Source organism: Lepus europaeus, chromosome 2 (assembly GCF_033115175.1).
Source record: "Lepus europaeus isolate LE1 chromosome 2, mLepTim1.pri, whole genome shotgun sequence".
Classification (NCBI taxonomy): domain Eukaryota; kingdom Metazoa; phylum Chordata; class Mammalia; order Lagomorpha; family Leporidae; genus Lepus; species Lepus europaeus.
Window position 1 is genome coordinate 120,179,811 of NC_084828.1, and position 24,620 is coordinate 120,204,430.

Here is a 24,620-nt window from a genome sequence, read left to right on the forward strand (position 1 = left end):
TTTCAAATAAATAAAATAAATCTTAAAAAAAAAAAAACAATGAAGAGGAGCTGCAATAACCAATTGGGTAAAATATTGACTTTCAGGAAACTGGTGAAGGGTATGTGGAATTATTTGACTTCTCTTACAGCTTCAGTGAAAAGCTGAAATTGTCTCAGAATTAACACTTTTAATCATTTGGGGTTCAGAACAGGAAGAGTAAGATCAGGACTCCCTGAGGGTCTTGTGTGCTCTCAGGATCCTTGACTGTCACACAGGAAAAGGAAACACCTCATGACTTTAAAGTTGAGGGCTTAGATTCTCCACACAGCCGGCCAGGAAGACCAACACAAAAATCACCACCTGAAAGGTACTCACTTTGATGGGTACACTGATGTTTCATTCAATAAACTGCCATTCCATATTAGCAAACTCAATGATATCCTAGTGAGCTAATAATGTGGGAGAAAGCCATTTGAAATAGCAGGCGCTACCAGATTGACAGAGATGAAGTCAAGTTATTATGCTCAGTTAGCATGCGGGGCAACAATTGTGCTTGCACACACTGTTGGTGGGCTTTAGATTGGTACAATCTAGCATAATCTTTCTGAGGGGCAAGCAGGTAGAGTTACCATATTTTTAAATGTTCATACTCTTTGATTCAGCATTTCCATTTTTAGAAATTTATACTAAGGAAGTAGTAGGGCAAATGCAAAAACATGTATTTAAGGATGTTCAATTTTTTTATTATTATTATTTTAACTTTTATTTAATGAATATAAATTTCCAGTGTACAGCTTATGGATTACAATGGCTTCCCCCTCCCATAACTTCCCTCCCACCCGCAACCCTCCCCTCTCCCGCTCCCTCTCCCCTTCCATTTGCATCAAGATTCATTTTCAATTCTCTTTATATACAGAAGATCAATTTAGTATAAAGATTTCAACAGTTTGCACCCACATAGAAACACAAAGTGAAACATGCTGTTCGAGTACTAGTTATAGCATTAAATCAAAATGTACAGCACATTAAGGACAGAGATCCCACATGAGGAGCAAGTGCACAGTGGCTCCTGTTGTTGACCCAACAAATTGACACTCTAGTTTATGGCGCCAGTAACCACCCTAGGCTGTCGTCATGAGTTGCCAAGGCTATGGAAGCCTTCCAAGTTTGCCGACTCTGATCATATTTAGACAAGGTCATAAAAGACAGAGTGAGGATAGTAACCAATGATCCTAAGAGTGGCATTTACCATGTTTGAGGATGTTCAATTTTTATCATGGCAAAGAAAAGAATACGTATCCCTCAGTAGGAGATCAATTAAATAAATTATGATTTATCCATACAAGAGAATATGACATCCTTCAATCACCACAAAGTATAACATAAATTAATATATAGAAAGAAAAAACAGGTTGCAGACACATGTAATATGAGCCTCTTTGCATTTATATTACTTATATTTAAAACAGAAATATTATATAGACATTCTAAAAGAAAGATTGAAAGAAGGCAAGCCAGAAAAGAATGATAGGTAAGGAGTTATGAGGATATACTCTGGGGCCAGCGCTGTGGCATAATGGGTAAAGCCGCTGCCTGAAGTGTCGGCATTCCATATGGGTGCCAGTTCAAGTTCTGGCTGCTCCACTTCCTATTCAGCTCTCTGCTATGGCCTAGGAAAGCAGTGGAAGATGGCCCAAGTCTTTGGGCCCCTGCACACATGTGGGAGACCTGGAGAAAGCTCCTGGCTCCTGGCTTCAAATCGGCCCAGTTCTGGCCATTGCAGTCATTTGGAGAGTAAACCAGCAGATGGAAGACCTCTCTCTCTCTCTCTATCTGCCTCTGCCTCTGTGTAACTCTGCCTGTAAAATAATAAATAAATCTTAAAAAAAATATGCACTACACTATACATGGTAGACTACATAATTTGCTAAGACTGGTAGAAAATAAAAATGTGGAGTCCCTTGTTTTTAAAAACTAAAAAATTCAGGAGTGTGACAAAAGAGTATTTTTAAAAATACTTATTTATTTATTTATTTATTTATTTGAAAGGCAGAGTGACAGAGAGAGAGGAAGAGACAGAGAGAGAGAAAGATCTTTCAACGACTGGTTCACTCCCCAAATGGCTGCAATGGCTAGAGCTGGGCCAGGGCAAAGCCAAGAGCCTAGAGCTTCTTCCAGGTCTCCCATGTGGGTGCAGGAGCCCAAGCACTTGAGCCATCCTCCGCTGCTTTCCCAGGCATATTAGCAGGGAGCTGGATTGCAAGTGGAGCAGCTAGGACTTGAACTGGTGCCCACCCATATAGGATACTGGTACTGTGGTGGCTTTACCTGTTATACCACAGCACCAGCCCTGACGAATATTAAGCCAAGTGTGGGGTCCTATGTGCTTGTCTGGGTTGTATGCCCATAAAGCCAGTCTTGACCATATGCTGAGATGTATGCTACACTATACTACGTATTCCTACAAAGTTTATACTAAGATATATACTGCCCTAAGTGGATGTGTAAGGACAATGGGTGGAAATACGAGAGGAGCCCAAAATTTCATGGAAAATGGAAGCAATAGGTTTATTTTGGCGCCCCAAATTTCTGAATTCCATGCATATGAGGGCTTCTTCAAATAGTTCATGTAAAACATCAATTATATGCAACAAAGCAGGTGTTTGTTCTGATGGGTCAGACACCTGTGTCTGTGTCAGAGTGCCTAGATTCAAGCTCTGGCCTCCAAGTCCAGCTTCCTGCTAATGCAGACCCAAGGAGACAGTGGTGTTGGCTCAAATAGTTGGGTTCCTGCTGCCTATATGGGAGACCTGGATTGAGTTCCTGATCCCCAGTTCCAGCACTGTGCACAGGCCAGTCCCAGCCATTGAGGTAATTTGAGGAGTGAACCAGTGATGAATTCTGTGTGTGTGTGTGTTTGTGTGTGTATGTGTGTGTGTGTGCCTACCTCTCAAATAAATAATTTTGCAAGGACTTCAAAAATTTTTTGCACCAAGGCTGGTGTTGTGGCATAGTGGGCTAAGCTGTGGCTTGCAATGCTGGTATCCCTTATGAGCACAAGTTAGAGTACTGGCTGCTCTGCTTCTAGTCCAGCTGCTTGCAAATGCAGCTGGAAAGGCAGCAGCAGATGGCCTAAGTATTGGGCACCTGCCACACATGGGGGAGATCCAGATAAGAGTTCCTGGCTCCTGGCTTTGACCTGAACCAGCTCCAGCTGTTGTAGCCATTTAAGGAGTAAACCAGTGGATGGAAGATATCTCTCTCTTCACCACTCCCCCCACCCTGGAGCCTTTCAAATAAATAAATCTTCTTAAAAGTTTGTGCCAAAGTAATTTTATCTTTCATTTTCCATCAAATTTTTAAAGTGTCCTCATATATATGTGATCTTTCTCTTTACCTTCTTTCTGTTATTTTAGATACTGTGATAAGAGCAGTATACTTTGTGATCAAAGCATTATTAAGTGTGTTTAAATTATTCCTAAAATGTTCTAGCACATTAAGGGTGCTGAAATTAGCCATTTGCCAGTGTACCATGGATCATTTCCCACGCCACAAGAGTGCCTCCAAGAGGCTTGATAGGGACCCAAAGAAGAGACAGACTGTGACTTTTAGAAGAGATTTTTATGGCAAATTTGAATTACTCTCTTGAGAAGTTTTTTGTTTATTTTTATTTGAGAGGCAGAGATAGATAAGAGTTCCCTTTCACAGGCTTAATCCCTAAATGCCTATGGGGTGGGGAGAGTTGAGTCCAGGAGCTCAGTCTAAGTCTTCCCTATGTGAGTGGCAAGGACCCAATTATTTGAGCCATCACTACTGCCTCCCAGAGTCTGCATTAGCAGGAAGGTGGAATGAGGAGCCAGAGCGAAGTATCAAACCCAGGTACTCTGATGTGGGATATGGGTATCTTAACTATAAAGCTAAACACCTGCCCCTCAAGAGTTTCTCAGGCTAATGGCTATTGGGACAGAAAAATGCAGGGTGATTTTTTTCTTTTTTCATGTGGCAAGTAGAAATACAAGGAGCTGGCACCGCAGCGTAGCAAGCGCTGGTTAGAGTCCTGGCTGCTCCACTCCAATCCAAATCTCTGCTAATGTGCCTGGGAAAGCAGCAGAAGATGGCTCAAGTCCTTGGGCCCCTGCATCCACATGGGAGACCCAGAAGACATTCCTGGTTCCTGGCTTCGGATCAGCCCAACTCTGGCCGTTACAGCCATTCTGGGAGTGAACCAGCAGATAGAAGCACTCTCGCTCTCTTGCTCTCTTTCTCTGTAACTCTGCCTTTAAATAAATAAATAAATCTCTTTAAAAAGGAAATAAAAGATATGAACAAAAATATTTTTAAAAATATATGGCCATTTGTGGCACATCAAGTTAAGTTGCCACCTGCAAAACTCTCATCATTTGTTGGAGAAGAGTTTCAGTCCTAATTGTTGTTTCCAATCCAGTTTCCTGCTAATGAGCCTGAGAAGGCAGTGCATGATAGCCCAAGGGCTTGAGACGCTGCCACCTATGGGAGACCAGGATGAAGCTTCCAGCTCCTGGCTTTGATCTGACCCAGACCTGGTTGTTGCAGCCAATTGGAGAATGAACCAACTGATGGTAAAGCTCACTCTCCTTCCCTCTTTTTCTCTCTCCGAGAGTGTGTGTATGTGTGTGTGTGCGTGTGTGTCCCTGTCACTATGCTTTTTTAATACATAAATAAATAAATCTTTAAAAATATGTAATTCCCATTTAAAAGAATTCCCTATCTCCAGAAATTAAATATCTCTTCTAATATATAGGGATACTTATACTTTTCTATTGTTCTAAGTGGTTCTATGATATTCTGGAGCTAACCAAATCACAGAATTGCCAGTCATTAGTTGACTTGATCTATCTACAAGTTAAATATTTCCTCTGAATGTTCTATTTATAAGTAGAACTAAAAACCTAGGAAGTCTAATTTGGGATCAGAATGGTAGCTTATGTTCTGCCATGTAGAACATTAAGGTTTGATTAGGCAGATTTTAGGGTGGTAGCCAAAAGGCAAGAGTACAAGACATTCTAATAGTTAATGGGCACTAAATAAGATGGTCTACCATTTACCAGGCTCTGATCTTGATCAGATATATAGACAGCCACCTTTAACAGGCCCTAATAAGAGTGTTGAAATAAACACGTAGATGAAATGGCAAGGGTCTCCAGGATTTAGCAGAGTGAGAAAAGAGCAAGAAAAACATGAAAATATTTGTTGTTGTGGATCTTTCTAAAGTCTATAGTAAGGTAATCAATGAGTTTAAATGACAAAATTTTGGGCTGGCGCTGTGGCGCAGTGAGTTAAAGCTCCAGCCTGCACCACTGGTATCCCATATGGGCTCTGGTTCTAGTACTGGCTGCTCCACTTCTGATCCAGTTCTCTGCTATGGCCTGGGAAAGCAGTAGATGATGGCCCAAGTTCTTGGGCCCCTGCCTGGGAGAACCGGAAGAGGCTCCCAGCTCCTGGCTTCATATTGGCTCAGCTCTGGCCATTGCAGTCATTTGGGGAGTGAACCAATTGAATGGAATACCTCTCTCTCTCTCTGGCTCTACCTCTATAACTCTGTCTTTCAAATAAATAAAATAAATCTTTTAAAAAAAAGAAAAATAAAAATAAATGACAATTGAGTGCTATACACGTTTGACTTGGTAGGCATTTGGAGAATCTGTTGAAATTCTTTTTTAAGAGGTTCTCCAAAAACTTTATGGTTTTGTGTAACATGGGGGCAGACTATACATAGAAAGCTGATAAACCTTATGAGGTACTTGAAGACTAATATCTGGCGCCAGCACTGTGGTGCAGCGGGTTAAAGCCCCAACATTGCCAGCATCCCATATGGGTGCCCATTTGAGTGCTAGCTGTTTCTCTTCTGATTCATCTCCCTAATAATGTGCCTGGGAAAGCAGTGGAGAGGGCCCAAGTGCTTGGGCCCCTGCACCCACATGGGAGACCCGGAAGAAGCTCCTGGCACCTGGATTCAGATTGACTCATCTCAAGTGTTGCAGCTATCTGGGAAGTGAACCAGCAGATGGAAAACCTCTCTCTCTCTCTTTCTCTCTGTGTCTACCTCTCTCTGTAACTCTTTCAAATAAATAAATCTTTAAAAAAAACACTAATATCTGTGTCATATAATTGTTCAATCTTATACTATTTTTAAATTCATGTTCCAGAATTATATGTGTATATATGATACCATATGCTACTATAAACTATGCTCAGGAGTACAGAAAAAAACTAATAAATCCATCAGAGTCCTACTTATATGTGATTATTATCCAAGGCATTCACCTGCTTTAGGGCATCAGTCTGTGTTCATGAAAGTTACTAAAGCCATTCATATTTATGAATATTTTCACCAATATGATCAGCACTGATATTCTGAAATTCTTAAACAGTACCTATAATCCACATATATTAGCAAAGGTAGGAATCTATCATTTTGCACAAATAAAAAACCAGAGCTCTAGTTAGTGTATTTACTCTTTGCTATCTCTCTGCTTAACCGCTTTTTTTTTTTTTTTAATATTTATTTGAAGGAGTTACAGAGAGAGGCAGAGACACAGACAGAGAGAGGTCTTCCATCTGCTGGTTCACTACACAAATGGCCACAACAGTCGGAGCTGAGCTGATCCAAAGCCAGGAGCCAGAAGCTTCTTCTGGGTCTCCCATGTGGGTGCAGGGGCCCAAGGACTTGGGCCATCTTCTACTGCTTTCCCAGGCCATAGCAGAGAACTGGATTGGACGAGGAACAGCTGAGACTAGATCCGGCGCCCATATGAGATGCTGGTACTTCAGGCTGGAGCTTTTACCCGCTACACCACAGCAACGGCCCCACTTAACTGCTTTTATTTTAAATATGTATTACAATGAAATGATTATATTTGACAAGAAGAAATCTCTAATGATACCCTCTAAAGTCTGAATGGGCTATGAAATTGAAAAGTACTGAGTTTGAAAACTACACTATGAAAGGGTCAAATTCGTGGCCTAGTGGGTAAAGTCACCAGCTGTAATGCCAGCATACCATATGGGCCCAGGTTCAAGTCCCAACTGTGATCCAGCTCCCTGCTAATGTGCCTGGGAAAGCAGCGGAGGGTGGCCCAAGCGCTGGTCCCTGCACCTATGTGGGAGACCCAGAAGTTCCTCACTTCGGTCTGGATCAATCCTGACCATTGTGGCCATTTGTTGAGTGAACCAGTGGATGGAAAATGTCTCTTCCTCTCTTTCTTTACAACTATGCCTTTCAAAATAAAATACAATGAAAAAAAAAAAACCTACTTGATTAAGCTGTTAAAACAAGAAATCATACAAAATGTGGTTGAACTAGGTAACACTGACACTCCCCTCCAACTCTGAGACGTCATCAATATGAAATAATTCTTACGGCTCTAGAATATGGCAGAAAAATCTAGCATTGGGAATGGATAAGCAGCAAACGTGAGAGACTCTGAAGATGTCCAGACTCCTGGCTTCAACCTGGCCCAGCCCTGGCTGTTGTGGGCATTTGGGGAATGAACCAGCAGATGGAAAATCTTTGTCTCTCTGCCTTTCAAATAAAATGAAAATAAATTCAAAATTTTTGAAAAATAAAGCACTGGGACAGGCCTGAGCTTTCAAGGAGCTAGGGAAAGCAGTGGCAGCGTATTTGAGATTTAAAGTGAACACTAAGGAACTCAGAATAGAATTCATAGGCTCAAAGGAACGGGTCATTGTGAAGAATGCCATAAGCAAAATGGTATTTGAGAAAACTCAAGAGAAAACTAGAGACAGAGAGGGATCCACGAAAATACTGAATAAATTTATTCAGAAAGTAATACGGCACTGGACATTATTGGCTTATAAAAATTCTGTTCTTAAAACACTAATTATTTGGTACATTTTTCAAGGAAGACATACATAACCATGATTTTATATATAAAATGACTTTGAAATGTTACATGGCATATGATCTATTTCTGTGAAGCCTAATTATCCTTATTTTAACTCTGCCCTTGCCTTAATGTTGCAATCATTTTACAAAGAGCTGCTAGTCCTGATCTATTAGTTCTCAAAGTATGTTTTGGGAAGCAAACATTTCTTGTTAGAAATTCCAAGCTTCAGCTGGCGCTGTGGCTCAATAGGCTAATCCTCCGCCTTGCGGCGCCGGCACACCGGGTTCTAGTCCCGGTCGGGGCACCAATCCTGTCCCGGTTGCCCCTCTTCCAGGCCAGCTCTCTGCTGTGGCCAGGGAGTGCAGTGGAGGATGGCCCAAGTGCTTGGGCTCTGCACCCCATGGGAGACCAGGAGAAGCACCTGGCTCCTGGCTTCGGATCAGCGCGGTGCGCTGGCTGCAGCACGCCTACCGCGGCGGCCATTGAAGAGTGAACCAACGGCAAAAGGAAGACCTTTCTCTCTGTCTCTCTCTCACTGTCCACTCTGCCTGTCAAAAATAAAATAAAATAAAAAATAAAAAAAAAGAGAAATTCCAAGCTTCAGGGGTTAGCCCAAACCTATCCAGAGTACACCAATCTGGGTTTTAAGCCTTCCAGGGAGTTCTATCACACTCTGAAGTTTGACAACCACTGTTTGGACATTTCAAATTAGACTTCTTTAGAAGTTTAGCTAGGATCTGTGTGATAGGAAAGAGAGGTAGGGAAGAAAATGAGAAACAGGGTTTTGCAGCTATGCAAACCTGGAATCAAGTTAGGGCCTGAAGATCAGTTAGCTGTGTAGGGTCTTGTGACCTTGGGCAAATAACTAAACCACTCTATGCTTCAATCTTCTCATTTGTGAAGTGAAAACACTTACCTGATAGGGTTGTTACAGGGAATGAGAAGATAAATATATGCAAATTGCTTAGAAGATGTCTGCCACATAAGTGTTCAATAACCATTGTTTATAATAATGTGAATACAGAAAACAATAATAAACTATGTAGATAAAAATATAGATGTTAACATGGTAGGTGTTAAATATTTAGTGACGATTATTACTGTCTTGGAATATTTTCCCTTAAAGTACAGTTACTAGAGGTTCCAGTAAATGTGGGCATCCCCTAATATTTTCACACATTATCCACATTCTCATGTCTTCCTGCCCCACTGAATTACTACTATGGATTATATCAGTATCAATTTCCTTGTTCTGATAGTATACTATAGTTACATAAGATGTTACCTTTGAGGGAGATCAAGAAATTATATATGGAATCTCTCTGCACATTTTTTTGCAACTCTGCGAATCTATATTTTTTTAAAAATAATTTTTAAAAGGGGTAAAGAATTTACCTGTGGTAAGAAGTATTTGGGGGCAGAGGTTGGGCTTACAATTCTATGTTTCTCTCCAATTAACTAGTCAAAACTAAGTTTTTTTAAAAAAAAAAACTAAACTAAGTTGTGGCCAGCCTTGAGTGCAGGGGTTAAGCGGGCACCTGTGACACCAGCATCCCATATACGTGCTGGTTCACATCCAGACTGCTCCACTTCCAAGCCAGCTCCCTGCTAATGTGCTTGGGAAAGCTGCAGAACATGGCCCAAATACTTGTGCCCCTGCACCCACGTGGGAGACCTGGATGGGATTCCAGGCTTCTGGCTTCAGCCTGGCCCAGCCCTGTAAGGTGTGGCAATCTGAGGAGTAAACCAGGGAAAGGAAGACCTGTTTCTTCTTCTCTCTCTATAACTCTGCCTTTTCAAATAAATAAAGAAAGAAATTATTTGGAATTTGTTTGAATTTATTTGAAAGGCAGAATTACAGAGAGAATGGCAGGGAAAGACAGAACTTCCACTGGCTGATTCTTGCTCTCTTTGCCTCTACCTCTCTGTAACTCTGACTTTCAAGTAAACAAATAAAATCTTTTTAAAAAAAGAAGAAAAAGAAATGTGAGAGCTTGCTGTCTGCTTGTTCTCCACCACCAGATACAAAAATGAGAAGACAATCTTCTACAAACCAGCCCTCAGAGATGCCAGACCTGCCAGCTCTTGATATTGGACTTTACATGCTCCAGAAGTGTGAAAAATCAATGTTTGTTTTTTAAGCTACAACTAAGATGATGCTGAAATGGTATTAATGTTCTGCATTTTACTGCTTTCTTAGTTCAGCAAACTAAATTTCTGAAACCTGGGACCAGCGCTGTGGAGTAACAGGTAAAGCTGCCGCCTACAGTGCTGGCATCCCACGTGGGCACCGGTTCAAGTCTTGGCTGCTCCACTTCCCATCCAGCTCTCTGCAATGATCTAGGAAAGCAGTAGAAGATGGCCCAAGTGCTTGGACCCCTGCACCCACGTGGGAAGACCTGGAGGAAGCTCCTGGCTCCTGGTTTCAGATTGGCACAGCTCCAGCCGTTGTGGCCAACTGGGGAGTGAACCAGTGGATGGAAGATCTCTCTCTCTCTCTGCCCCTGCCTCTCCTTCTCTCTGTAACTCTTTCAAATAAATAAGTAAATATTAAAAAAAATGAGGCCGGCACCATGGCTCACTAGGTTAATCCTCTGCCTGCAGTGCCGGCATCCCATATGGGCACCGGTTCTAGTCCCGGTTCTAGCTCCTCTTCCAGTCCAGCTCTCTGCTGTGGCCCAGGAGGGCAATAAAGGATGGCCCAGGTGCTTGGGCCCCTGAACCTGCATGGGAGACCAGAGAGAAGCACTTGGCTCCTGGCTTCAGATGAGCACAGCGCTGGCCGTAGCAGCCATTTGGGGAGTAAACCAACAGAAGAAAGACCTTTCTCTCTGTCTCTCCCTCTCACTGTCTATAACTCTACCTGTCAAATAAATAAATAAATAAATAAATAACATTGTACTGATGCTATAGTCAGGGAAACAAAGAAATGTAAGTAAAAAATGAAATTAAAAATTTTTCTGAAACCCGACCAGAATTAGTTCTAATGTATCTTGCCAATTAGGTTGCCTACTTGCATTAGAACCATTACTAAGCCCCTGAAGAACCTCTTCATCCCTTGATAAATTATGTCTCTCTGAGAAGAACCAGAAAGTACAGACACCAAACATGTAAATTTGTTGGCAAATGAGTAGTGACAATCTCAAAAAAATTTAAGTCAGCAAACAGACTACCTAAGAGTCATAAGGTGCTCAAGTCAAGGTGCAGCAGGTTAAGCCATCAGCTGCAATGTGTGAGCAAACTTTCCAGTCTTGGCAGCTCTGGTTCTAATCCCAGCTCCCTTCTAATACACTTGGGAAAGCAGTGGAAGATGGCTTCAGCACTTGGGTCCCTGCCACACATAGATGGAGTTCTATACTCCTGGCTCCTGCCTGGCACAGCCCAATTCAGCCCCAGCCGTAGAAGCCATTTGGAGAATTAACCAGAGAATGGAAGATTTCTCTTTCACTCTCTCCTTCTCTCTATTACTCTGCCTTTCAAATAAAATAAGTGTTTGAAAAAAATTATAATTAAGGATAATTATTTTAACAAAGTGTGTCACAATTATTTTTAAATATTGTAGTTTTGCCCTGAAACATGAAGTCTAATTTATTTCCTAATGTTTAACCCTGGTATGAGCATGACACCAAACCAAGAATTCTTAGAAGGAACTCAGTGTAAATTAGAAGCAATAACTGCTCAGTCCACATGTCTATCAAGAAGTGTAGCTTATTTTTCAACTTCAGGGACATGCACTTGAAAAACCTCAGATTCAGGTCTTACATCTGATAGTCACTCACTGCCTACTGTGTTATACAGTATATACTGTATAATACAGCCACGTATTATATAGTAGTAAACAAAACAGACATGGCCCTTGACTTCAAAGAGCTTACTGTCCAGAGAGGAAGACAAAAAGTAGATGTTAAATAAAATTAAAGTTTTACTTCTCTTGTAAGGCGTCTCTCAGTTGGTAGCCACGATCACACCCCTTTTACTGGTGCACTCTGCAGAGAGAAGTTAGGGATGATGTTAAATGATCAGCTACAACTAGCTGTAGCTAGAAGACAAGAAGGCTTATAAATCTGCAACAGTAGACAATTCCATAAAATCCATCATGAAAACTACCGTGAATTTTTTTTTAAGTAAAATAATTATTCATCTAGAAGGCCAGCATTGTGGCATAGACAGGTTAAGCCGCTGTCTTCAACGCCTACATGCAATACCTGAGTGCCGCTTTGAGTCCCAGTACTGTTTTCCATCTATATCCCCACTGATGCACCTGGCAAGACAGCAGAGGATGCTGCAAGTACCTGGGTACCTGCTACCCACATGGGAGACCTGAATGGTGTTCCTGGCCCCTGTCTCCTGGCTTCAGCATGGCCAAACCCTGCAGCCATTTGGAGAGTGAACCAATAGATGGAGGTTCTCTCTCTAATTCTCCCTGTCACTCTGCTTTTCAAATAACCAAGCTTTCTTTAGAAAAACGTTCATCTATGCATGCATGTTAACAGGATAACTTCTAATCATAGGGTAGTAATTCACCAATAATTTTGTTTTTTCTTGAACCCTCCTTAAAAAAACCGTGGTGGTAGAAAATATACACATATGGGGCTGGCGCTGTGGCATAGTAGGTGAATCCTCTGCCTGCAGAGCCAGATTGAGTCCCTACTGCTCTACTTTGGATCCAAATTCCCCACTGATGGCCTGCAAAGGCAGTAAAAGATGGCCCAAGTGCTTGAGCCCCTGCACCTGCGTGGGAGACCCAGAAGCAGCTCCTGGCTCCTGGCTTTGGATTGGCACAGCTCTGGCCATTGCGCCATTTGGGGAGTGAATCAGCAGATGGAAGACCTTTTTGTCTGTCTCTCCGTCTTTCTGTGTGTAACTCTACCTCTCAAATAAATAAATACATCTTTAAACACACACACACGCACATGCACACACGCACATACACACACATGCACACACGCACATACACACATGCACATGCACACACATGCACATGCACACACGCACATGTACACACACATGCACACACTTCAGCTTTTCAACTGAATGTTTTTATACTAAACTCCTTTCCAAATGTGTCAGTGCTCCAGCATGCAAATACAATGTTACTTCAATTACTTTGTCTTTGGGGACTTACAATTTATAATGAACCTCATCATTTGTATTTTAAGATCTGCATTTAATTTACATACAATGTGATTTCGAGACACAGCTTGTTTGCCATAGCCACAGCCCAGCTCAAAGTATAGACTTCTAAGGTTTTTAAAGGTATTGCTCTGCTTCTAAGAATTTACCCCCTCCTCCACCTTACAACATCTTCAAGCAGCTCCTACAGTATTCTAGCTCTCCTCATTTCCCCCTCTCTCAAAGGGAACTCGGTCGTTTGGTACTCGTTAAATCCACAGATTTCCCTCAGCACCCCAGCTCCCGCCTTTAAAATTTTCCTCCTTTGACTTTATAAAGTGTTTACTTAAGGAACATTTGCATTTTAACGTTTATTTCTGCATGCTGTTCTACTCAAAAAATATATTAGAAAGGACCAAGAGTCAAAGTTCCCAAAGGAGTCGGTAGCTGGGTTTCTTCCCCTATCTCACCAGATTTTAAACAAAGCCAATGCCTTTATCCCTTGCTTTCCATCCGGGTTGTTGCTGTTTCTCACCCCTCCACCTTTGAGGGGCTACTAGTTGGTATTTAACTACATTTAAAAACCAATTCTTCGTCTTCTTATTCTGAAATTTTTGAATACGTTCTTCTGTATCTTGCGTTATTCTGCCTCTGGTAACGATGTTCCCAGTACATAAGGTATCCTGGGAGTTTACTCCCTTCAAACGAGTTACAATATTACAGTACTGCGGCAGGTGCCACGGTTCCCGCCCTCCAGAACTAATGCTCGGCCGCCAAGTAGATACTTTAACTTTGTCAACGCGAAACACCTAGGAAGTGGTATCGTCAGTGGATCTGCTCTTCCCAACTTCCTACCTGTTGCGGGCCCTTGGTCGGAGAGGACGAACTAGATTGGTCTAATGGGCCCTTCTCCTTTTCCACCCACTGCCCCTCTCGGCCTGGAGAACCCCAGCCAGTCCTGGCCCCAAGGCGCGACCCTCGGACGCCCGCAACCCCTCGCCGGAGAAGTAGTCAGGGCTGACGCACGAGCCGCGATGGAACAGAGTCGTGGCTCTGCTCCTGCTAAGGCGAGCGGAGCGCGCAAGGAATGCCCTGGAAGACAGGGTGCGCGGGACGTGGACAGAACGCCACTTTAACTCGGCTTCCTCCCTGGACGCCAGCGGTCCGGAGCTGCCCTGACAACCGGAGCAAACCAATTCGTCTCGGCGGCGGTCCCGGGTTCCTCTTCCCCGCCTCCCCGCAAACCTGCTTCTCTTGCGCTTCCTCCCCCCGCTCTCCAGCTGCACGTGGTCCCTCCCTGCCCTGCCCCCGCCGCGCCCCTCCTCACCCCTCCCCTCCGAACCCTCCCAGCCCCCGGCCCTTTCCTCCCTGCGTTCCTCGCTTCCCCTTTCCGTTTGCTCTTTCCGCCCCCGCTCCCCATCCGCCCTTCCGATTGGTCGAGCGCGCCGGAGCCCGGTCGGCCAATCGGCGAGCAGGGTTGGCGGCGATGGGCGTGGCTGCGGCGCCGGGGCCCTCAGATCGAGGCTGCCTCCCCCTCTCAGCCGGCAGCACATTCCGCCGCCGTTGCCGCCGCCCGGCCCCGCAGTTGTCTTCGCCGGAGCTGCCGTCGCGCTGGGGTTAGGGCGGGGGGGCGGGCGGGGAGAGGAGGAGAAGGCCGCGGCCGAGGCAGGTGAGAGGAGGAAGGAAGCGGCGGCCGGGCGGGCAGAGCGGCGCAGGCGGCGGCCCGGTTCCTGGGAGTGTCGGTGCGGCGCGGTGGTTGGGGCGGATCCCGCGGGGCCCGGGCGGGGGAAGGAGTCACCGGCCCGGCCATGGCGGACAACGAGAAACTGGACAACCAGCGGCTCAAGAATTTCAAGAACAAAGGCCGCGACTTGGAGGTAAACTCGGAGGCGCCGGAGGGGTGGGCGCCGTGGGCCTGCGGTCGGTGGCCGCCGGCACTCAGAGTGGGGAGCAGGGGCGGGAGTCGCCGCCGCCGCGGGGCCGCCGGGGAATGGCGCTGGGGGCCGGCCCGCCCGTGACGCCTCTGCGAACGCGCCGGGAAGTTTGTGTCGGGCCTGCTCCACCTCCGCCGGGGCGCGAGGTGCCGGGCCCCGGCCGGCGCGGCCTAGGCCTGCCCCGCAGAGCCGGGCCGGCGCGGGCGCGAGGGCTGGGCCGCGCGGCGCGTGTGTGTGCGGCCGGCGCTGCCCGGCCGCGGCGGCGATGCCCGCTCTCGCCCCGGCACCGGCACCGACGTCTGGCGCCGCGGGAAAGGAGGGCGGCGGGGGGCGGGGGCGAGCGTGCGGCGACCGAGCGGGGCTCGGAACTTCCTCGGCGGGGCCCGAGGCGTCTCCACTTAAAGGCGTTTTCTCTGGTCTTCCCGACTCCCGCTTTACCCCTGCCTCCCCCCCGATGTCCAAACTACAGGAGTCAACTTCTCCGTTGAAAAAAAACACCCCCGGCGTGAGAGGCCATCCTGGTGATGCTAACAGTGCCTTCCAGCGGCCTGTGTTTTTACTCTGGATATAGCTGTTTCAAGATGTGGCTCACGATGTGCCCTCTTCCAGGCAGAGGATACCCCTTATTTCAGCTTGTCCACAAATCTCTTTATCCCCTCCTGAGAGGAGACCACCAGCTGCATTCTTACATAGAAAGTCCAAAGGGTTATACAAAGCTGTCATCCTCTAGTCTACAGTATCCTTTCCCTCCACCTGCTGGTGGTGGTGGTGGGGGATGGGGTGGGCTATGGAATGGCACCATCACATTTTATTATTTAAAAGGGGGAAAAAAGCTTCATTGTCTTAGATACAGCTGCTCCCGAGGTTCTCAGTCTGTGTAAGGTGTGTGTATACACACAGATTTCTGATACAAGACTGTCTTCCCTTCAGCTTTTAAGAGTTCAAGTAAATAGGTTTTTGTTGTTTTTAAATCTTCTACATCTGAATCAAGAGTTCAGCTTTTAAGGGAAAAAGTGGTCAAGTATTTTTTTATGTTATCCCTCTCTACATATTTATAGTGAGATGTTCAAATTCCCCTGGCCTTTTTCTGAACTGGAGCATTTGCTTGACTATTAACTTATTTTGGGGGCTTTTCACAAAGCCATTCAGATCTCTGAGGTAGTTTGTGCTGTTTTAGTGGGTTGCATAGTTTGAGAGACTATGTATTGGAGTTGTGGCCATTAATTCTATGATTGCTTTTTGGTTAACATGAGCTATAATCCTTATGATCCCTTTTTCTAATGAAAAATTTAACATCTTTATTGAGATAATTCACATGCCGTAAAAATCAACCTTCTAAATGTACAGTATTATTTTCAGTAAATTTAATTTGTGCCAATAAAGTAAGTTTTTTTTAACTAATATCTATTCAGAATGAAGAAAATTGCAAATTACAAAATTTAAAAACTGATGAATACCAGTAACAAAGTCCAGAAAAAAATAGCCCTTTCTTCTCTACATTTCTGCCTGTGTTGAGTTATAAATCACATACCATATAATCTACCCATTAAAAGTGGCTTTTGAGCATATTCACATAGTTGTGCAACCATTACCGGGATCACTCTTAGAATATTTTCACTTAACTCAAAAAAGAAACTAGTGCTCATTAGCAGTCACTCTTCGTTTTTCAACTACCCCAGCCCCAGGCAACCACTTTGTCTCTTTAGATTTGCCTGTTCTGGGCATTTCATTTAAATGGAGTTACACAATTTGTGAGCTTTTGTGACTGGCTTCTTTCAGGTAATATATTTTCAAGGTTCATATATATTGTGACAATAATGTATCAGTGTTTCTTGTCCTTCTTATGGCTGAATGATATTCCAGCATATGGATGTACCGCATTTTGTTTATCCATTCATAAGTTGATGGACATTTGTGTTGTTTCCACTTTTTAGCTATATATGAATATGTAATTCTGTGAACATTCATGTACATTTGTATGGGTGTCATTTCTTATCTCTTGGTCATATACCTACGGGTGGAATTTACTAGGTCATATGGAAAACTTAAAAAAAATTGGGCATTGCCAGATTATTTTCTAAAGTTATCCTCATTTTAAAGATTGCTATTTCCCCTTGCTACTTGCCACTAAGTATCTACACATCAGACAGGACTTTTTGTTTCTGTTTTGAGAAGTTTGATGTGTCTTGCTGGCATCCTCAGCTGACTTTGATACCCCTGTATGTCATTAGAAATAGAAATACTTTCATTTCACACTTAACAAAATGAAATATATAATAGAGGCCATACTTTTTCCTCAGTGTGACTTACTCAGAGTAACTCATAATGAGATCTAGAAATGTCTTTTTCATCCTTAAAGAACATTAATGATGGGCTGTTTTATGTGTTAATTATCTGTATGTCTGAATCTCTCAGAACACATAGGCCCATTTTCCTCCAAATGTGGATATTACGCTGCATATGTAATGTATGTAGAATACAACAAACTCCAAGAAAATATAGCTATTTGGTTTAGGCCTTATGATGACATCTGTTTCATTGGGAAATCTTCTAAAAGAAGTATGGGCCAATGCTGTCCATTGAATTTTATTTACTTCAGTGTATCAGAGACTGGTGTTGTGGCATAATAGGTAAAGCCAGTGCTCACATCCCATATGAGCCCTGGTTCAAATTCCAGCTGCTCCACTTCCTATCCAGCTCCCTGCTATTGGCCTGGAAAAAGCAGTGGAAAATGGCCCAAGGGCTTAGGCCCCTGCTACCATAGGATACCCTGCAAGGAGCTCCTGGTTCCTGGGTTCTGCCTGGCCCCAGCCCTGGGGGTTGCAGCCACCTGTGGGCATTGAATCAGCAAATGGAAGATCTGTCTCTCTGCCTCTTCTTCTCTAACTCTGACTTTCAAATAAATCAGTGAATCTTTAATCTGGTACGTCAAAAATACCATTGCAATATGGAAAAAAAAATTGAGATATTGAAATGTAGTTTGTATTTTACAAGTAAATGGCATTTCTGTGTTAGTAGTAGCTGAATTTCAAGTGCTGATAACCACATGTGGCTATTGGCTACTTCATTGGATGGCATATGGAGTGAGATAGTTGTAGCCATTTTTAGTTTGATTGGAAATGATGAATAGTACAAAGTTCTACAGTTTGGTTTAACCTAGTCTCTAACTTTCTTGTGACCTTGGGGAAAGCATGTAGTCTTAACAGTTCTTTGTCTGTAAAACTAGAAGTAGTTGACATCTGTTTCATCAGTGTTGTGCAGATTAATAGGTTAATGTTAAAAAAGATGCCTGGCAATTCTCTGAGCATGTTATTACCTTCATTGTTTCCTTTTGGGAGGAGGGAGAGGATTTAGTAAAATTCAGTGTAGTTCATTCTCTCCTTTAGTTACAGTTAGCTCTATTTTTGTGTGTGTATAACTTATGCTGCATTGAACTTTAAGTTACACTGCACAGTTAATGGGGAAAGTTTTCATTATTTTATTTTTCATTTTGTTGAAAGAGATCTTCTATCCACTGGTTTACTCCTCACCTACCCACAACAGCTAGGACTGGGCCAGACCAAAGCCACGATCTCAGAACTCCATCTGATCTTCTCCACATGGCTGGAAAGTACCCAACCATTTGGGCCATCAACTGCTGCTTTCCCAGGCACATTAGCAGGAAGCAGGAATGGAAGCAGAAGAGCGGGGACTGGAACCAGGTTTTCCAGTATGGGATGCAGGCATCCCAAGCAGCAACTTAATGGCTGTACCAAATGCCTGTACCAGGGAAAGTTTTAAATACAGAGACATGTAATTGCTCATTGAAGGAATGTATGGCCACAGGAAATTAGTGACCTTTGTGAAATTGTAACTTCTAAGTGTTAGAGTTGAAACTAATTCATAACTTTCAAATCTGATACTTGTGCCTACTTTTCAGTCTAACATTCTGGCTCCTCCAAAATGCAGTCATGCTTTCTTGAAAGAAAAGTATCAAAAAAGGCATATGTGAGCATATATTTAAAATTATTTTCAAGAACTGTCGGATGATATCCACCAAGACTTGACTTCTTCCTTACAATGTGGTAGTGGATCACCATTGTTAGTTTGAGGATGGTAACCATAGAGAAGGTAAACAGTGCAACATAGGAAATGAGTAGTGCCCAAACTTCAAATAGAAAAATTTGTCAGGATAAAGCAAGATAAGTATATCTAATTTGTACTTCTGAAGTACAGAGGAGTTCTATAGATTTTATAATAAACCCACATAGTTTTTAAAGAAGTTCTAAGCGTATCCAGGTTCAGATAGAATTGTGATATGTTAGAAAATAATTAGGTCTTAATAAGTCAGTCACAACTTTAAAACAATTTACCTGTATATAAAAGAATTTTAAAATTTTACATAATTATAATTTTATGATTGTCCATTCAGCATAAAATGTGAAATCAGCTTGAACGTAAAAAAAAGTTGTTTGGTCGGCAAGAATTTAATAAATTGATCAGCTGTTTTATTGTTTGGAAATAGCCTTGGTGATTTGTTAAAACATACAGAGTGAAAAGCATTGTTAAGCTATTAAGTCTAGTTAGCTTTTAGACACTGACCTCTCTCATCACACATCTTGGAACATATTTACTGTACTTAAAATAACCACTGTCTAATTTTTCATATAATAGTCCAAGTGTGTGACGTTATGAAATGCCTGATAGAAATAAAGTTAGAAATTAAATGATTGTTTTAATGCTTCCTGCCAGCTTTTCTAGTTTACAGGGCAACCAATTTTAGAACTGCTTCTTGATAATTTTCTTAGAAGAAATTGTTTTTATAGTCACTAATGTGTCAAATGAATACATAAGATTGGAAAGAATTTTAAGAGTGATTTAGATGTAAAAGAATAGAACCACTTTAGAAAAAAATATGTAAGTAGTTTCTAAACATTGGTCCCTAATACCTAATAGTGGCCATGGGTCCTTAAATATTTTAAAATATTTTCTAGAATAGTGTTCATCTACTTGAGGCCTGTAAGGATGAAATGAGAGCATGTGATCAAATTTAACCTTGATTGCTGATTTTGGAACTCTCTGGTTTAGTTTTGGAACTTTGTGAGCACCTATGTACGTGCTTTTTACTTAATTCTCATTTCTCTCAATGTTATAAATAGGAATTAGTGAGTTCATTTTGAAGAAGAAATTTGTATGCTTTTCACTTAATAGCATAATATTCAAGGGAATGAGTATAACTCAAGTGTGTCAAAGTCATTTTTTTCTGCTTCCTTTTACCTTCACTCAGCCTTAATCCAGGTCTTAAATTTGATTAACAAGTTTTACGTGGAAACTCTTAGCAGAGTCTGTGGGCTATAATAGGTATTCAGTAAATGTTTTCTTTTTTCTCCTAGAGAAATTTTTTGATACTGTGTATCATTTCTGGACTTTAAGCACTAGAGAACACAATCCATTTTCTGTGCTTTCCATTTAGATTAGGTAAAAGAGTTGGAGAAACTCCCTTTTTTCTGTAGATACTGTGAGAACATCTTTATAATGATCATAGTTCAGATGTTTTCAAAGGTTTAGGGTACATAGTACCTATTTACAGTGTTGAAGATTAAGGACCCTCAACAGAATTTTTGTTTCTGGGTTTTTATTGGTATTTACCATTTTAGAAATAGAAATTAAGAAATTTTAAAGTTTATTAACATATAATACATTTTATTTAAACAAAAATTTTAATGAAACTGAATTTATTTTCCAAAACCAAAAATTTTTAGTGAGAATCACTATGTTTAACATTTTTTTCAGGTTTTTTTAAATGTTTGATTTAAGAATACAGCTAAATTCTCTTACCTGTTTCTGAATTTAGTTCTTTGATGATATGCTGTTTTGATTGAAGAATATGAAGAATATTCACCTTCACCAGATAGGCAATGAAAAATAGAGGTATATTTTAGTTGCTTTTTTAGGATAATTATGTAGATTATTCTCTGATACTACACCATAACTCCATAAATCTTTTTAAAAGATTAGTTGCAATGAGAATATGAAGCCACATGGGTGAACTTTTCTTACCCTAGATTAAAATCCATTAGTCTGTCTTATACTTCAAATAATGTCTTTTTCGTATGTCTAATTTTGTAACGCCATGTATTGGATCATTTGAAAACATTTTGTCACTGTATTATGAGATTTCCAGATGCTGACACATTTTATTATATGGTGGAAGATAATTCCAAATTATTGTCACTACAGTTCAGAAAAATCTTAACTATTGAGAATCTGTCAAGCTTACAGTGGTACATACAAGTTTTCCAATATTCTAATTTATACTTAAGAGCTCAAATTTTATCATTAGCAGTGGATAGTGTAAATTGTTTTCTCTGAAGCCATGGGCTCACTAAGCTCATTCTTGTGAAAATATCTGCTAGACACTGAGTCTGTATAGCCATAATTTGTCAGTCATTCTTTCAAGTAAAAATGATGTTTGTGAAAATGGTGGCTGAGTCAGTTCACAACTCAGTTTCACAAGTACTTTTTCCTTGAGACATTCATCGTACTATAGGACTATAGTTGGAATGCTACAGAAGGGTTTTATGTGTAATTCGCAATTCATCACACAATTAGAAAAGGCCATATTTAATAAAAGTAACCATTTTTATTGCATTAAATTGGTTTTTTAATTTCTTGTTTCTTTCTTGTATTTTTTTAAAAGGTTTATTTATTTGAAAGGTAGAGAGAGAGTGATTTTCCATCTGTTGGTTCATTCCTCAAATGACCACAACAGCCAGGTCTGGGCCAGGCTGAAGCCTGGAGCTGGGAACACTTTCCTGGTGATCAGCAGGGGCCCATGTACTTGGGCCACACGTATTCCACTGCCTTCTCAGGTGTATTAGCAGGAAGCTGGATTGGAAATGGCGCAGCCAAGGCTAGAAGTGGCATTCCGATATGGATTGCTGATATCTGTTATTGCAAGCAAGAGGCTTAACCTGCCATGCCACACAACACTGGCTCCCACTAAAGATATTTTTAAGTGAGCTGGCTTTTTTTTTTTAAATAACAAATACTATGACTACTCTCTCAGCTTGATTCTTGTACCTTATTAATTCATTCTAAAGTGCCAGCAGTTTTACAAACCATATTATATCAGTGCAGTTGTTGACACAATAAGAAAAATATCTGTAGTAGTATTGGGAAAATAGCTCCAATCTTGTGGTCTCTTTTTTTTTTCCCCAAAGAAACCATTTATTTAACTTTAGGAATTCAGCAGCTCTTCCCGATGGACCAGCCCTCCCACCCTCGTACCCCCCAACCTTCCCCTCTCCCTCCCATTCCTAGTCCCATTCTCCATCAAGAAAAAAAAAAAAAACTTTCTTGACGGTCAAGACAAGGGCTTTTCAAGTCACATCAAGAAAAAAAAAACAAAAAACTTTCTTGACGGTCAAGACAAGGGCTTTTCAAGTCATTGTTTCTCAAAGTGTCAATTTTACTAATACAGATTTCCTTTTAGGTGCTCTATTAGTTACCATAGGTCAGGGAGAACATATGGTATTTGTTCCTTTGGGACTGGCTTATTTCACTAAGTATGATGTTTTCTAGATTCATTCATTTTGTTGCAAATGACTGGATTTCTTTTTTTTTTTTAACTGCTGTGTAGTATTCTGTAGAGTACTTATCCCATAATTTTCTTTTTTTTTTTTTTTTTTTTCTGACAGGCAGAGTGGACAGTGAGAGAGAGACAGAGAGAAAGGTCTTCCTTTGCCATTGGTTCACCCTCCAATGGCCACCGTGGCCGGCGCTCTGCATCCGGCGCACCGCGCTGATCCGAAGGCAGGAACCAGGTGCTTCTCCTGGTCTCCCATGGGGTGCAGGGCCCATCCTCCACTGCACTCCCTGGCCACAGCAGAGAGCTGGCCTGGAAGAGGGGCAACCGGGACAGAATTGGGCTCCCCGACCGGGACTAGAACCCGGTGTGCCGGCGCTGCAAGGCAGAGGATTAGCCTATTGAGCCGCTGCGCCGGCCCCCATAATTTTCTTTATCCAGTCTTCACTTGACAGGCATTTAGGTTAATACTATGCCTGTGGACTATTGAAAAGGTCTCAAGGCCCGCACAGGCATCTGTGGAACACACTTTGAGAACTGCTATCTTATTATTGCTACAGATGACTGTCACTTTGAGCTAATACAGGCTATTAAAAATCTTAAGAGAATAAGGGTTAAAAGAACATGGATTATGAAGTCAGTTAGATCTGGGTTTTGAACCTTTTTCTACTTAATAGTAATGGAAATTAACTTGATCTGTATAAGCTATTAACATGCTTAATGCCTAGCATGTAGTACATGCAGAATAAATAAATGGAGGCTCGTACTATTTCTACCAACTGACTTCATCATGCATTATATCCAAATAAATCCCTATGTTCCATGTCGGGATAACCTTTTGCTTGTGATTTCTTGTGCCACTATGTGCTGTAATCCAAATCACCATGAGCTGGATGGGGCTTCCTTTTTCCTTCTTTAACACACAAATGCAAGCCTACTTTCTCCTACTTGCTTTGACCATATTGTCACAAAATTACTAGTTTCTGACTTTCATTTCTCTAATCCTGTGTTGTGAATTGGTTAGTAAATGTTTTATGTAGGTTTTGCAATCAGAAAGCAGCTCTAATTTGTACTGTTTGGTACCCATAATAAAAATGATGGAAGGTCACATTTACTGGTAATACAAGATTAACTTTTTTTTGAAAGATTTATTTATTTATTTGAAAGTCAGAGTTATACATTGAGAAGAGAGGCAGAGAGAGAGAGAGAGAGGTCTTCCATCCGATGGTTCACTCCCCAGTTGGCCACGACGGCCGGAGCTGTGCCGATCGGGAGCCAGGAGTTTCTTCCTGGTCTCCCACATGGGTGCAGGGGCCCAAGGACTTGGACCATCTTCTACTGCTTTCCCAGACCTTAGCAGAGAGCTGGACAGGAAGTGGAGCAGCCAGGACTAGAATCGGCGCCCATATGAGATGCCGGCGCTTCAAGCTAGGGCGTTAACCCACTGCACCACAGTGCCAGCCCCAAGATTAACTTGATTATTAAAAATGCTAAACGTTTTACTGTTTATGCACTGTAACCACAAAATTTGGTGGCCTGCCCCTTTTATCCTTAATTTAATTTACATTGAAACTAATGTAAGTTACATTTTAGTTGTATTTTGGCAAACCTGAAATTTCATTAAATTTTTATTAACAATAGTCAAAATACTATGATGATATGGTATTTCCTTATTTGGTGGTGAGCATATTTTCTAATATTAGAAAGTAAAAATTACATTCTATCTATCTCAATGTCCTGATCTTTAATAAAACTTTAAGTTGCCCAGTATCTACTTTTTTTTTTTTAAGATTTTATTTTATTTATTTGAAAGCATTACAGAGAGGGAGAGAGATTCTCTTGATTCACTCCCTAGATGGCCACAACAGCTGGAGCTAAGCCGATCTGAAGCCAGAGCCAGGAACTTCTTCCAGGTCTTCCACACAAGTGAGGGGCCCAAGACTTTGACCATCCTCTGCTGCTTCCCCAAGCACATTAGCAGGGAGCTGGATCAGAAGTGGAGCAGCTGGGACTCGAACCAGCACCCATACGGAATGCTGGTGCTGCAGGTCAGGTTTTAATCTGCTGCGCCACCATGCCAGCCCCTCAGTATCTACTCTTAATATATATTTTAATTTTTATGTTATATCTTTGTGGTTC

The 24,620-nt window shown here is 42.0% G+C and overlaps 1 protein-coding gene across 2 annotated transcripts in view; it reads left to right on the forward strand.

Moving 5' to 3' along the window:
- The first annotated feature begins 14,648 nt into the window (after positions 1 to 14,648).
- Positions 14,649 to 24,620, forward strand: part of KPNA4 (karyopherin subunit alpha 4) — a 63,258-nt gene continuing 53,286 nt past the window's right edge. Inside the window, exon 1 of one of the 2 annotated variants that reach the window (XM_062212343.1) lies at positions 14,649 to 14,857. In XM_062212343.1, the coding sequence (XP_062068327.1) occupies positions 14,789 to 14,857 (69 nt within the window). In that variant the 5' untranslated portion in view covers positions 14,649 to 14,788. Of the gene's footprint in view, positions 14,858 to 24,378; positions 24,530 to 24,620 lie in introns of those variants that run through there. The other variant, XM_062212353.1, reaches the window with a different exon arrangement.